At 33.8% G+C, this 17,007-nt stretch overlaps 2 protein-coding genes across 5 annotated transcripts in view; one reads left to right on the forward strand and one right to left on the reverse strand.

Annotated features, from left to right (window-relative positions):
- LOC113554845 (ankyrin repeat domain-containing protein SOWAHB) overlaps positions 1–17,007 on the reverse strand; it is an 89,138-nt gene that overhangs the window by 9,751 nt on the left and 62,380 nt on the right. For all 4 annotated transcript variants that reach the window (XR_003405310.1, XM_026958907.1, XM_026958906.1 and 1 more), the window contains 2 exons: positions 10,622–10,630; positions 3,477–3,566 (listed from right to left, as the gene is read on the reverse strand). Coding sequence is in view for 3 of the 4 variants with exons in the window: in XM_026958907.1 (XP_026814708.1) it covers positions 3,477–3,566; positions 10,622–10,630 (99 nt within the window). In the remaining variant the exon portion in view is untranslated. The remainder of the gene's footprint in view (positions 1–3,476; positions 3,567–10,621; positions 10,631–17,007) is intronic.
- Positions 8,002–10,084, forward strand: LOC113554847. The gene is made up of 2 exons (XM_026958910.1): positions 8,002–8,296; positions 9,624–10,084. The coding sequence occupies exons 1-2, from the start codon at positions 8,002–8,004 to the stop codon at positions 10,082–10,084; spliced, it is 756 nt and encodes a 251-aa protein (XP_026814711.1).

Below are 17,007 nucleotides of genomic sequence, written 5' to 3' on the forward strand. Positions count from 1 at the left end.
CGGTAACAATTTAAATCAAGTATAAAATGTTGGCGATGAACGTGCCGCGACTTCCACGTTGAACGAATATTGTTATGGTTTTGGAAAATTAATTAGTAATTATACTAACACTTGCATTTGAAATATATTTTTGTATAAAACGAGCGTTAAGTTATAAAATCAAATTTTTACACTCAACTCTGAAACGGAATAGGTAGGTATAGCGGCGGTGCAGTATTATACTATAGGTATAATATGGTATATATTCATATAGTCGGGTCTGCGCCGCGCCATACTGATGGGAAACACGCGCTGAGATAAGAATGTGCGATACACGCGCTGCCCACAAAATATTATTACGTGTACGGGTTGCAGCAGTGGCGGTGATTTCTATTTTTTTTTCTTTTTAATAATAATAATTTTTGTTTTACCTCCACCCACCGACGACTCCGTGGCACTTTCGTCCCGCCCCGCAGTTTTACATGTAAATCGACGAAACTGGCTTAACGGTAGCCGTCGCTTAGATATTATCGCGGTCGCGTATCTGGACGGTGAATCGATATTCGTCGTAAAAACACCACAACATAGGTACTACCTCGTAGGTATACGGGGTGATCCATTTAACGTAAGACACGTATTATTTCAGAAAAAACCTACGGTATTAAAAATAATTCTTTAGCATATCATTTTTATAATTTTATAAGTTTTATTATATCTTTTTGAATGACAATATACTTTTTAATTTAATACTAAAAAGTCCCGTTCTATATGTATCTAATCTATCACTGCACACAGCCCTAAAAGTGAATATAGTGCCTTAAACTGCTATCAACTCCTATTTACGTTACCAAAACTCACTCTTTCGTCATCCAAATATTCTAGCAAAAAATCTAATCCATACTAATATCCGGTAACACACCCGAAAGATTTAAAAGAAAACGGTGTCACGACCGGCTCCTCTATAGCTTAACTCCAGGAGTGTTGTCAGTAGGCGGCTTCTCCTATCAAGCCTTTTGTAAGAACCTTGTAATAAATTACACTTGTTGTACAAACTTTGTGTAACTATATTGTTTAATTTAAAATAAAAGACAAAAAAAATATTCCCCAGCAAAACATCATTCGTAGTATTTCGATCTGTCAAAATCAAAATTCGGACGAATAGTTTATTAGTTATACTTGTTACAAGTACTAAAGTACCTATTTTATTTAAAGTTTAGACGAACACTGTAGTGCTGAAATACGTTCATCAGAACTTTAAATAATTATTACCCATAAACTACTTGTTTAAAAAATTCGATTTTTATAAATCAAATTAGGTACATTTTTACTTTAACAAATATTCTGATGCATATTTTTCTAAAAAGTTTTTTAACGACTTAAAATATTATGTAACAAAAATATTTTCAAACACGTTTTAAACGTATAATAAGCGTCTTGCGTTAAATGTATCACCCAGTATATATGTACGGTGCCACGGTGCAGCAATGTACAACAGAGCCAGTGCGATCGTTTTATAGTAATTCCCGGGGGCGTCGTTGTCTTCGTTACGGGGGACGACTTCTTCGCGTTTCTCTGGGGAGGCGATGATGACGATGACGACAACGATATCATTATGTATAAGAATCGACAACGAGAGCAGACGACGGATATTATAATATTTTTATAAAACTGGATACGCCGAGGACGAGGAGTCGATGTGCGGCGTACGCGCGCGCGAGCGGTCGGGTCGCCCTGCTATTATATAATAATTATTAAACCAAATCTTTGTATACATATAATTATTGTTATTACTGGGACGCGTATTATTCTACACACACATATACACAATATAATATACATAATGATAATAATAATAAAAATATAATATGATATAGATACATAGCAAGTACATACGCGGCACAACTGCGTGCATACAATATATATATATATATATATAATGAATAATGTATTATTAAAAATCGTTATTATATTATCGCTATAGTTATCTCCTGCGTATAGGGAGCTCGCTCCGCAGGAATGTTACTAAAAATATTATATATATTTTATTATTATATTATAATATACTAATCGTTTCGGACCCCAGGCATTTTAGGTAAATATATATATATGTATAATATGCATAGTATACACTGTACGGCAACTGGCGAGAATCTCAGGAATTCGGACGATTCGCAAAAGTAATCGTTCGTAAATACACTTAAAATATATAACTATATAAGCCGTCTCGACGATTCGTGTAGTGCATAATATTAGATAATATTAGGTACACTACACAAAGTGTCCAGGTATACCAGCAGTTCATTTTTATTTTTCGGTACGATCGCCTTACGATTATTATTATTTATTACTATTATTCCTCACTTCTGTTTACACGGTTTCATCACAGGTGTTATAACAATGCTGCAGGTTAATCATAATTTATAGGTGGTAATAGCTACAGTGAATGGAAGTCACTATACTTTTGATATAGGTAGTGCACTAGTGCATTACATGATAATATAATAATAAGTGTGCTCTACTTCAAAAAATTTCCGATGCTCTATGCAATGCATTGGTCACTCCATAATTAATTTTACATTAAAAAAAATATATATATCTTTAGGTATAGTATAATATTGGCTTTGGTTATGGAACAAAATAATTCAAGGAAAACAGTTATTTTTGTCGGTGTTCGTTATACTATAATTTTTATTTTTTTTTTTTAAATTTAAAATGAAAGTTGTTTATTTTAGTTAAGCAAGTACTCGTAAAAAGTAGAAAAATATGCGTTATTTACATTTATAGTGTTCAATTGTGTCGTTCTTACTAAATGCTATATAGCCGAAAGAAACAAAAAAAGTTAGTTGCACTAAAGCAACTTGTATCAGTCCAAGAAAGAAAAGTTCGCTACTACCATTCACTGATTTATGACATAAAAAATCACTATAATCCTTTATAGCACATCCAATGCAAATGACCGTTATACATTGCACTTTAGAATATAACATTTACATTTACATTTACGAGATGAACCATAATTGGGCAAGACTATATCACAAATTCAATCTATAACCCGCATAACACCATCATAGTACGAAAACACAAAAATGATCGCGGTAGTGACTTTAAAATTTAAATACAATTTACTATTTTATAATAATGGATTTAGTGTGTTATGACTGAACGGGATTACTTTTATATAATATATTCCTATATCAATTATTTTATGGATTAAAATTTTTAATTGTTGATATTTTACACCTATAACTAACAGCGTAGTCTATAATTCTATATGCTAATATTATTTATTAATTTAAAAACTTTATTTTTTACTTTTCTGACCGTTTAACAGTAAGGACACCACACCACATAATAATGTCATGTCTACTTGTGTATTTGTGTGTAAACAATATGAAAAAAAAATAGTTATATTACCGTGGCTCGGGTGGGGCGTGAGGAAAATAATATAACATAAAAACATGAAAAGCACTCGTTCGTACTTCGTTGGTTTGGCTTACCGTTTTAGCGTTGACGTTGACGCTATACGTGCCGGCCAGCATTTTCACCAGGTCCATGTTGCCGTGTTTCGCCGCCCAGTGTAACGCCGTCTGAAAAAAACGCAACCCACAATGTATTATTATAAATTATAATATTATTTATTTATTTGTCGTGTGTGTATGTTTACAGTGCGAGCCGTGTAGTATTATTATTTTACTCGCACGCACATAATAATATTATATAATATTATTATAATATACCTAATCCGCTCGAACGACTAATTAATCTTGCATGTTGCACACTAATTTGTAGGTTATTAGCCACATAAAACTAGTTCTCGAGGAATAATAATTTTCGTATGCACATTATATATTAAAATATATTATTATACGCGCATAGTTTGTTGTTCCCAAACGCAACGGGCATTGTATCAGCTGCTGCCTACAGTTGCCAGCTCCTCCTCGGCTCTTCGAACGGTGGCGCGCGCGGCTGTGACGATTCCGTGCGCGGCTCCGGATAATAATATAATTATTATTATTTTGTTTAATTTACACCTGTACACGACAACGATAAACCTTTCCCGCGATATTGCGCGCTGTATAGTAGTGACCGTGGTAATACTATTGCAGTAGTTGTGTGTGTGTACACGTGTACATACATGTATACTATATTATATATCGTATAGGTACTACTCGTTAAACAGACATTACACTATACGCGCCCTAAGGGACTCGGTTCATTATTTAATTGCACACGCACACTGTGCACGAAAACACATGCACACTCGGGCGTACAATCTATATATCATATAGTATACACATATTGTCATTAGTCTTTACACCATATTGTACAGTATACTCATGTATACGTATATTATAGAAGTACGAGTATACGCTAAGATTTTATACGCGTGCACGTATAAGTTCGTGGGCGAATCGAATGAACTGAAAATTGTACCTCCGAAAAAGTAGGTAAACTATGCTGCAAAATCTCCTTGTATTTTGATGATTTTTTTTTGTGGGGAAAGGGGAACATGTACTTTTGGAGAGAACTGGTTATGCCTTCATCTTAAATAGTGCTCCCCAAACTGAGAAGCTGTGCAGTCTACTGATTCGTGAATTTAGTACGTACTTATATAGTATATTGAGTATACCTATATATATATATCCCAGACTCAAGAGTATTTACATTCATATACTATTTATACACGCATGGAGTATAAACTTCACTAAGAATACACATATTATACATATCTACTGAATGCTTTTGCAATTTCTTGTTAAACATGTCGGGTAATTTTCGTTACGTCTAGAAGCGCGCTCTTTCTTGGACCCAATTAAATAAAAATATAATAAATTAATAACACACGGATGGCCCTTTAAACGTATATATAGAAATATTACTACTCATTATTATCCGCACGCATAACTTCATTTTACATTGTATATTAAAGTTACACGCAAACATACGTGTACGCGGATAGTTGCTGCGACCGGGTAAATTAACACAATTTGAAGATTATTTAACATAAATATTACATATTATTATTATAGTATTTGAATATGTTATGAAAGTTATAATTTATTTGTGCCGTAATCAAGTTCATCCGTCGTGATACTGGTTTTTTTCGCACGTTTTTATACTTAGTACTTACTGCATAAGTATATAAAGTGTATAATAGTATATGATACGTAATTAAAACAAAAAATCTAACAACGATATATAAATATAATATACATACACATATATTATTATACAAGCAGGTCTCTACCACCGGTTATCATATACACATATAATATTATGAATGTTATATATATATCCCACGAAGACATGGTACAGCAATCGAAATCGGTCGGCAAACATTACGTTTTGCGTATGTACAACAATAATAATAATTATACACAATAGCTCGTTTTGTTGGAATAGAAAAACTATATTATAATCGACCGGTTTGAAAATGCATTAAAATACGCACACCGATACCTATATATATACAATAATTGTATTCCTATACTAATGGTTTTTATTATTATTATAGGCATATATCGCTGCGCGCACACCCCGGGTCCACACACACACACACAATTATATATATATTTATATACACAGTATTTACCTGGTCGTTTATATGATAATTTATAATAATAACGTCGTTGGGAAATATACATTTTACATAGATATATATTATATGATGAAATGTATACGATAATGCTACACAATCCATATGCACCGCATATGTGTACCTATGTGCATTCGATATTTACATAATATGATTGTGCTGAGTTATTTTATTGTGTTATGCTATCAGAAATATGCAAACATTACACGGATCGTTAATTTAAAATAAGATCGTCGCGAAGTCGGACTTCGTATATTCGAAGTGTGAATTAACCGCGCGTTTCTCGGAGAGTTCAACTCTCCAAAATAGAAACAATTCAAAAAAACAGAAGGCAGTTTATGTAGATAGGTAACTTAATACGTACAAAAACGGCTCGTTCGAGACACTTAAATTTTGACACACCAATCGCATCGCAGCCGTGCGTATATAATAAAATGTAATATAAACGCTTCCATTACGGCTGCAGGACTTTTGAAGGACACGTGGTGAGGCAGGGGGTTGTTGGCTGACTCCCCGAGGATACGAGTATAAATCAAGAAGAAAAATGTGCGTACCCCGAGTCAAATTTTTTTTTGCTCAATATGTTCCTCACCCGATACCCCACCGCATCCGCCGAAGACCATATTGCCCCGCCGTGTTCGCGGAAGGATACTGGCACTGTCGTCGACCGTCGCGCATACGTCGATGCACACTACTGCAATATTGTATACGTAATATAACCATGCACATTACTGAACGGGCCTATTAAATGATACACTGACCTGGAACGCCAAATGTTTAGACGAGCGTGTACGTATAATATAATCGGTTGTCTGCTGCAGTGCAATTGGACTCCTCTGAACGAGACGATAAATCGCGTTCGGGTTGTCAGCGCTAAAAGGTCGGACGCACGTGTGATTCGGGGAAACGAGAGTAGGAGATGAAAAAAATAAAATAAAAACGTTTTTCGGCCGTCTGCAAAGTATATAGCTGGTTCCGGTGCCGGGAAACGTATCATAGTCGTCGTCGTTTGTACAACTTGACAGTATCCAGACCATAGTAATAACACACTATGCGAGCAGCCGTCGAATCTCATTTACGACAATCGCGCCTATTAGTATAATATTATACTATTATTATTGTATATTGTAATGTGCGAATAATAAAGGAAACGCGCGCCGCCGTGTATAATATTCTACGGGCCACGCCGTGCCGAGTCCCAAGACTTTCCTGTACGAGTGTGACCATTGTTCGCCTCGCGTAAAACGACTCTATTTCTTCCGGCTGCATACAGAAGTCTTTATATAGAAGTACACGTGTAGCGTATATATATGATAATAGTGCATATTTGTACGCCGTAGCAATTTACTATACCATACATCGATAAATTACCTGTATTACTATATTATTCTACAATGAACGCGCGCGATGAACATGCCGTGTGGCATTTGACCTCATATAATGTATATATATAGGTAAATACATATTATATTATGCGAAGCCCGTTCTCGATTTAACACGTGTAACCGCACGCAAACGGCTACTATATTATATACGTTATTATATTATATTGTTGTACGGTTGGCGGCAAGTTTTCTAAATAGTTTCTTCTGCTGCAGATCTTCTTATCTCGCGCGCACTATCTGCATCGCATTGTGTTATTATTATCGCTTTGCAATAGATTATACCGTCGGCGGCAGCACAACTCGCACGAGTATCCATATAGTGTGATTGTCGCCGTCGGGTTAGTCGTCGCGTACCTAATCCTGACCGCGTAGTCGCGAGTACTGAAAGCATAATAATATGCAATAATACATAGGGGTTTGCAGCGATCTATGATCTATGTGTTATGCATACACGTTATTACACGTACGGGTATAGCTGAATTGAGCAAATGCAAGACGTCTATCTTATTTTTGTGTTTATGGCGAGCGTGAAGGTAGAACGCGTACGGAAGACTAATTTGAAAGTAAGAAAAATGTAGTATTTCAAAATTTTTTCATATGGACACAAATATTTTTTTTGGACAAAGTAAAGAAAGAGATCACATAAAATATACAGTCAACTTGTAGACTTATAGAAATACATTTTTAAATTATTCGTGGTATACTTTTAATATCTATATAGTTATAATATATAAAAGGGATCCACGGTTAATCAGGCTACTCTTGCATGTGTTGTGTGCAAAACGGAGTACCAAATTTTAAATTTTCAATTATTTATATCCACGGATATCGCTGATGAACATTTTTCAACGAGTTTCTTGCAGTTTAGTTTTTGTAGCGTGGTTACCTCGGCGATAGAACAATAGATTACAGCGAGTACTCGTGTAGTATATAATAATATTATAATATTATTGTTACGATAGAGGAACTTAGGCATATCTGTAACATATAGTCATTACATTAATGTATTAACTGCATCCTAAAGTATATCGTTTGAAAATTATGGCACCGAATGGGGTCAGTGCGGTCATGGAACAGTTGACCGTGCACAGTGCCTCCTACCGGCCAATTCCCCTCCCATTACCGGTGCACCGCTGTCGGACTCCCGTAAAACGGACGCTCGCTCCTTCGGTCATCACCACTGCACATCGGGAAGCATATCGTGTGAGAGATCCTCAGGAACCGATCAAGTCAAACCCACCTCGAGACCATGATTTCCTGGCCGGAGACGGTATTGACCGTTTCAACTGCACGTCGTACAAAATGCATTACCCGGTAAAAGATGGACTGCACCGCGGTAATAATTGCGCTCAGTAGTTGTTTGACTTCATCATCCCCCTCTCCCCCAGAGAATTCAGAGAGCAAGAGATCATTAGTTTAATAACACATTCATTAGATACATATATATATATATATATATATTATAGTATTATATACGATTCGCAAAAAAACGCATTAACTCTAATCGTTAGGCGTAAACAAAGTAAATATATCTATAACATAATATCGGTTCCTGCACCATCATATAGCGTTGTCCATAAAAAATTAAATGTCAGTGGACTTACTCCATCTTAAACTCCGTTTAATATAATTTACACGCCTACATATAATGTTGACACAGCCATTTGGGTGGTTTAGAGTTTTGACCAAATATAAAATACTGGTCTAAAATTATAAGAAATTACCTATAATTATTGACTATTTTTTTTTTGTACCCAATAGCAACTCATAATACAAACAAAAAATATTCGTTTTTCGTGAGCTAACAAATCGTTATGTGAGCCCGTCTTTAAAATGCAAATATTAAAAATTTGGCTTCAAAGTGAAAATCTTTGGGTATAGGATATTACTTATGTAACAAATTTTAGAACCACGAGACTGACTTGAATGCGGAGCGCTTACATATACTGCATATTATACTACATGCATAAATATTGAATTTTATATTAAAATAGAAGATATGTAGGTAATACAATATCAGTATCTATAAAATGTATAGACATTTTATGAGAATTTTGAACATTGTTATTTAGGTGCATAAAATATTATTCATTTCATTCGTCACTCGAGTTACTAATTATGTATTATAGGTATCTATTAAATTAATGAGAAAAATTGTAATTTGAAAACAAGGTTTCAATATTACTGCACAATATTCACCGACTAAAATAATTTTTTTAAAGCTTAACATTAAAAAATATACAGAGGAAAGTTCTACTTGAAAAATACCGTCAGGCGCTTTATATTACATGCCACTCCTTAAAAACCTTAAAATATCCGAAACTATGGTAACTCTGTAAATACATAAAATGTACCCACTATGAATTCTAATAACTACTAAACAGAAGACTTAAACATTATTAAATAGTGGTGGGCGGCACATGCTGGTAAATAAACGTATACACTATACAGTATAAATACAAAACAGAAGTTTATCATCGCTTATAGTCAAAAGTCGTAAAAATGAGTGTAATAATAATATACAATATATATTAGGTACATAGACAGATATGCGGCTACGGCTACGACAAACTTTTACGGTGTTATAATTATATAATATGTTATATGTTTAAGTTCTATGTGTAAATTCATTATTAAAACGTTAAAAATATTGTTTTTAACAGCTCAACCGGTCACACCTCCCGTCCGACGGTCGCTAGTACACGTTCCAATGGAAGCAGAAACGTCTACCGGCAACGCGTACCGCCATCCCGTTACAATGAAACTTTGGCGACGCCCTTCGAGTACTTATATAGTGTCATCGGAACCGATGGAAACGACATCAGTGCACCGAGCGAGTTACAAGCCACCGCCGTGTAATTTTGATTCAAAAGCAAAGGCTGATATCTGTCCTAGACACGCCTTTGTTGACGAGTCGCTAAGATCCGCGATGCCCATCAAAAGTCACACCACTTATACGACCTCATATTATACGAGACATCCAAATTTAAAACTTCTAGGACAGATACCAGCAAAAATGCTTGAGATGCAAGAGTCAAATAAAATGCCTAGAGTTCACGACTATAAAATAAAGAATAGTAATAAATTGGTTAAATGTACGAGAAAAATTCAACACGCAACATAAATACTCATACTAATTTGAATAATGAGTTTTTAATTTTAAATTGTAGTTATTACAATATGTGATAGGTAATACAAATATATTGATAATAATATACATATTGCATATTGTGTAGTACGGGGCTGAATATTAACACGAGAAGAGAAATACGATGCATAAATAGGTATTATGCGGGAAAATTGGAAATCGGTAGTAATAAGTTATTTTGAGATTTATTAGACATTTTAAAATTAAATTCGAAATACTAAATTTGCTGCAACGCCCCTTTAACGTGACAATAAATTGTGTGCATTATGTGCATAACGCGCGGTATATCGTGTTAAATTCTTACACCCCTAAAATGCAACGGACGTACAAATTATGGCACCCAACATAGCTTCCTGTTGTATATTATATTATAGCTGCACTGTTGCGGCTTGAATGTGCATTTGCATCGTGTGCTTTTAACCCGCACAATTAAGCACGATCGGTAAATCACAAGGCTATCATCTGTAGCAAATTGCACGCCGTTAATATCCCCTAAAATGCAATTTATACTACATAGCTAGTTTTCTCTACTAAGCGAGTGCAATTAAACGCACCATGCAACAAGTCATACACGGGTATACCCGTCGTCGAGTAACATACGCTATACTATACGTCGAGCAATAAAATATTTTCGAATAATTAAAACGTCTTAGCAACACACGACACGCAAAATACGACTATACATGGAAAATTCAATTAAAGTCTGCAGGACGACATGTTTTTAGATAATAATATTACCAATCCTTTATTATCAACTACTATTAAATATCGCCATACGTATAATGTACTTTAAACACGTGTACACACTGAAAAAGATATGCATTCGAATCGAACCATAGATGATAATATAATGTATAATATTATAGTGTGAATTAAAAAATCAATTCATGAACCGTTCACTTACCATTTCTCAGTTTATATAATTTACACGGTTTACTTTTTTTCCCGTCCGTGATTCCATATTATACGATATATCTACGATTTCCAATACGTTTTAACGTTAAGAATATATAAATATATTCATGTGCATTATATACGAGAGGGAAAAAACGTAATTTATATAGTTTAATTTAGACGGCGGCGAGATGGTAAATTTTCGGTGTTGAATTTCGAATCGCAAAAGTTACGACTAGTGCACATATCATACACACACACACACACACACATCCGTTAACGTTTATACGTAGACGCTACACAATTCGCGCAGACCTCCCGAAGACCCGAACGGATCTCAATAAATCGAGTGCGGCCCTCCCTGTGTACTTGTACGGACCGGGTCCGATAAATCTGTACGATTTTTATCCCCACGGACGGTCGGTCGTAAGTACGCGCATATATATAAACGTGTGCGTCAATGTATATTATTATGTACAGGTATATAATATATACAATAGAGTGCCGACTGCCGAGAGATAACCGGCTGAACGCGCGGTGGTTTATTGCTTCCTCCGCAAACTGGTCTCGTTGCGGCGCAGCATCGGATCACGTATATATTTATATATAATATATAATAGGTACACACACACACACACACACACACACACACACACATACACACACACACATACACGGGAGACGATAGTGTACATGTTACACAGACACAATAAACGACGGACATAATTTTTTAAGCGGATTTTATACCATTTAAACGAAACGAAGATTTCTCAAAGGGGAACGCGAAATCGCAACGCACGACACCCACCTACTGCAATATAATATATTAACCAACCTTTGTCGGTTTCGTTTCCTCGTGGCGGTACTATTGGAGTTCAGCGCCCCGTGCGCGATGACACTCGGCGCGGAAAAAAAAATAAGAACTAGAACGAGGGGATGATGTTTTGTTTGGTTTTGTTTTTCCATTCGGTAGTGGATTTCGATGCACACACGCACCGCGTTTGCGGGACACAAAAGTGTGTTGCGGCCAAAGACTTCAGATATAATATCATATATGTAGCGCCGACAATGGGCAACGACGGACGAGTTGTTATAATATTATATAAATGGAGGATGATATCGGCGCGACGATCTTCACAAATGTACGCCGAAAACGATATACACATATTATTTATGTGATACGACATATGCTGCTGCTGCTGCTGCTGCAGTAACACGCGGCCGCGGGCCGGCGCGCTTTAAACGGGATTACAATTCGCGTACAACATAGCGGTGCGCGGGTGCGTTGTTGTTGATCATCACACAATAATGTACGCATAATATAATATATACCTATACACGTTCGCGGTGTGTACGATGCGCCTATTATATTATATTGTACACACGCGATCGTCTCGCGGAAACATGAAAGCGACCGCGGCACACTTAAACGCGGTTATCCGAAATTCGTCAACGATTCGGTAGAAATATAATAGTAATAATAAGATTATACACCGGGTAGGTATACATTATTATTTATGATGCTGCGGTGTATATAATAATATCATTGTATATATAATCCTCATGTGTACACAGATATTTAGTGATGGACGCCACCGCCGCGCCCGCACGAGATGCGAATCGAAAATTCGAAATGTTTACCACGTACAATTGTGGTGAGTATATTCACAAAGAATAACGACGTATAGTGCGCACAATGTAACTATACATAATACGTACTTATTATTATTATAATATATATAGCCTTTGTGGAGAGAAAACTGTCCTCTAAAACATGAGTAAAATTTGATTTGCACTAGTTAAAATGCGTTTTATCTCAGCGGCTGTATATAATAATAATAATAATAATAATAATTGATAGGTAATAAAATACTGTATACGAAATGTTTCGTTGTGCCGAAAAGTAAAAACACTAGTCTGTAGTAAATGCATACGCATATTAAACACAATGCATACTAAAGTAGCGATAACGCGTATTACGTATTATTGTATATTATATATGACGTATACTTTATTATACCAGATAATATTATTTATAAGACTTGAGTTGAATAATTATGTCTTTTGACAGATGTTTTTTTGCATTTCTTAATTTAACGACATGTGTTTTTTACATAAGTGTATACTAGACATATAAATTAGAATATTAAACTATAGAATATGCATAAAGTATATTTATTTTAAACTATCTTTCAGGTATTTTTATTGAACGCTTTTAAGTTATAAGAGTTATAAACGTATTAACTTATAATATGTGTGTTTAGAAAAAGCGTCTTAATAATTTCTCATGGGCAAAACTTAGAATTAAGTAGTGAAAACAATAGTTTAACGTTGCAAAATACGTTACAAATACGTACACTGGATGATTTAAAAAAATTCTAAGCACATTAGAAAAAATATGAACGGTTATACGATTCATGTTTAACAACGACCAATATAACAGATATATAAAAAACATTTGCATAACTTAAAAATTCACGAACCGAAATGAAGTCAATCGTTTATGCAACTTTAAAAATGTATACTTATAATTATTGTACATATGCATATACACAAATATATGTATATCACACGTAGTTCTATAGGAACAACTCTTGTACATAGTAAATACAACAGAATTCCGGATGAATAAATATAATTTTATATCCTGTCGTTACCCGTTTATATTATAAACTACCATTTGCTACAAACGCCAGGGTCACATCATATTGGCAGTACATATCATTAATCAAGAACAGAATTTTAATTTTTGCACAAACATCTACATGTATATACATGATGTCACTATTATACAGGCACTGATGGTAGGACAGGTGCTTTGGCGTCCTTCAGGAATGTATCGTTTTGTCGTCGTGACGTTTTTTCGGTTATAGGTACATAAAGTGCTGTACAATAATCGAAAACGATTCCTGAGTACTAACTGTACGGGTTAACGATTCCAATATTGAATACACATATACACTGTATAAGTGAAGTTTAAAAATTAAATGTAATATTATACGGGTACATCGTTGAAAAAATTGAAAAAATAACGTTTGATTTTTAAAAATTAATAATAAGCACGTTCCGGATGTGGAGCGTCAAATGGACTGTAACGTATACAAAATTGCAACTAGAAAAGGCGAGGTGTGAAAGTAAAAAAAAATTAAATTAAAAAGTATATGACCTAATAAACGACGTTTTCATAATAATTATGTGTACTTACAGTTATTTTTTAGCACGAAAAAAATCAAATATTGTCATAAGGTTAAACACGGTGATTTACACAAAAGATAAATGAGCCGTACGTATGGATAGGTATATAATTATTACAAGTGGTCATTTTTGGTTTTTGTTTTTTTTTTTTTTTGTGGTTGTTTGTTTGAACGAGAAGCTCGAGACACCTGCACGGCTATTGGAGTAAATGCAAACCGTCCGCTTAATGACTTTTAATAACGAGTTATCGAATTTGACTTTAATTGTAGTAACAGGTGATTTCATAAAACGTGCGGTGGGGTAGAAAAAAACAGGTGATAATGCATCCTATATAATATATTAGGTTTATGTATAGGTTACTCCGGGGGATATATTAGAGACAATTACCGGTGAAACTCTGGAATTTATAGCAACGGCTACTGCGGTGGTGGCGTCATGCATACTAAATAGTACCTCTCGTTTGGTGTATTACTGCACATAAGTACTAGCTATTATTATTATAATTTTACCTACACACATATCATTGTGATTAAATTATTCAGAATATCTTTTCCTTGGAAATATGTATATCCGTATATACCTACCTACGTATGAACTTAAATTTTGGTTTTGTAATAATATAATATGACCGTATAGATTTATTTAAAAAAAATGATCATATTAGATATAGCCATTATATTTTCCATCGTATAGGTACTACAATAAGTTTAAACAATAATAATGAATTGTAATATTGAAAATATAGGTTTATTAGAATAATATTTTTCTTTAGGTTTGTTGCATTTTTGTATGGAAAAAAAAACATTCCTGGATACATTAAAACATACCTATTTTTTATAAACTTGTTTTAGTTTTTTCAATTATTTTATATTTTTAATAAAATTTAAAATTGTAATGAACATTTTACATAGTTACATGTAGATATATAGACACACACACACACACACACACACACACACACACACACACACATAGTGATATATACACCTAAATATTTACTGTTAAATTACCGGAAATCATAGTAAAAAAATATCGCACAAACCGCGTATTTTAGAAAATACATTTTAATTACATATTATATCGTGATGTAGAAAACTGCCGAGGGCAAAACAATAATTTTTAATGAACACTTAACTCGAACTCTATTACAAAATTAGTGAGACGTTATATGCGGGGAAACTAACAAAAATAAATTATTTTCATAAGCGTAAAAATACTACGAATAAAAAATAAAATATTTATATTAATTAATATTCCAATAAACGAAAAATTGATCATATTTTTAAGTAAAATAAATAGGTATCGCTAAGTAGCTGGTTTAGCACATATTTTATATAATTATATATTATTAATGATTTTTTCCTAGCTATTTTTTTTTTTTTAAATGACCCTTATGTTTGCGAACTAAATAATGATAAAATATAATATACATAAGACAGATATAAATATACGTCACAAATGTAACTGCCAAATAGAAGATCAACCTAAAACTGATTTTTTCTCAAGAAATGTGTTTTAAATTTATTTTTATTAAAACATGTTATTGATATGCTATAGAGCTGTTTATATTAATCTAAATGCGTAAGTTTTAGCTACCGCGCTAACAATCAATAAAGTTGGGCCAGTTCTGTTATTACCATGCACAATGCACATATACCGATACTAATCTACATATAACATGCATATAGGTATTGTACACTTAACACTTTATAATGCGGTCGGTGTGAATATTATTGAAATATGCATTTTTAAATATTTATTATTTTACACTGACCACAAAACACGTGCCGGATAAAGCCATGAACCCGGATGTCGGTGGCGGGGGTGTTTTACATTAGGCCAATAACTTTACAAGTCTGCGCTTGCACTCCTACGAAAACAACCCATAAACTGTAACACGTCCTGACACGGTATATATGATAATCAAACCCTCTCCCTCCCACACTCACACACACTACGACTGTATATTATATACCTGCACTATGTATTGCATTAAATTGTTTAATACGCTTAACTCATATTATACAAATATGATAATTAATTGGAAACAATGGCAGGCCGATTTTAATTAGCATTATTCAACAGTGCGTCGGTGTATGTGTGCGCGTGTGAGGAAACTGTCGGTCAAAGTTCCGGTGGTCGCCACGCGGATACGAGTAGACATTTTTCTTTTTCGCTTTTTCATCGCGGGTTATTGCGCATTTTAAATTTATTTATTTCTCATAATGTGTACGTGTGCTATAATGGAAATATCATATTTGTATAAAAAAATATTTTAATATTATTATACTTGATATAAAAATTTAACGAATAAGTCATATTAAAAAATTATAAATGGAAATATAATACTCACATACTGCAGTAGACAGGCGCAGTTGCATGTCCGAATTCATTCGGGAACGGCCGAGTCGTCCACATGGAACAAAATACATTACACAAATTAGTTATAATACACATCAATATTATGATATTACTATATTGTTTTAAGTATACGGCAATTTGATGTTCAAAACCCATAACTACTATAGCACTTTATATAAGATAGCATATTATCTACAATATACCTTTATAAATAATATAAATTATAAGACACAAAAACACATTTATAAAACACGGAGATCATAATGATTGTAGGTTAATGATAATAATATGATGTATGTATAATGTATATACAAACTTTCAAAATATATACATTTTTCTTTTTGATAAATGTCTTTTTTGAATTATGTGCACACTAAACTACATATTTTATACATAAAAAAATACATGTTTTAACGTTTTAATTTATAAACTAATAAATTGTTCGTTCT

Source organism: Rhopalosiphum maidis, chromosome 2, assembly GCF_003676215.2.
Source record: "Rhopalosiphum maidis isolate BTI-1 chromosome 2, ASM367621v3, whole genome shotgun sequence".
In the NCBI taxonomy this organism is placed as follows: domain Eukaryota; kingdom Metazoa; phylum Arthropoda; class Insecta; order Hemiptera; family Aphididae; genus Rhopalosiphum; species Rhopalosiphum maidis.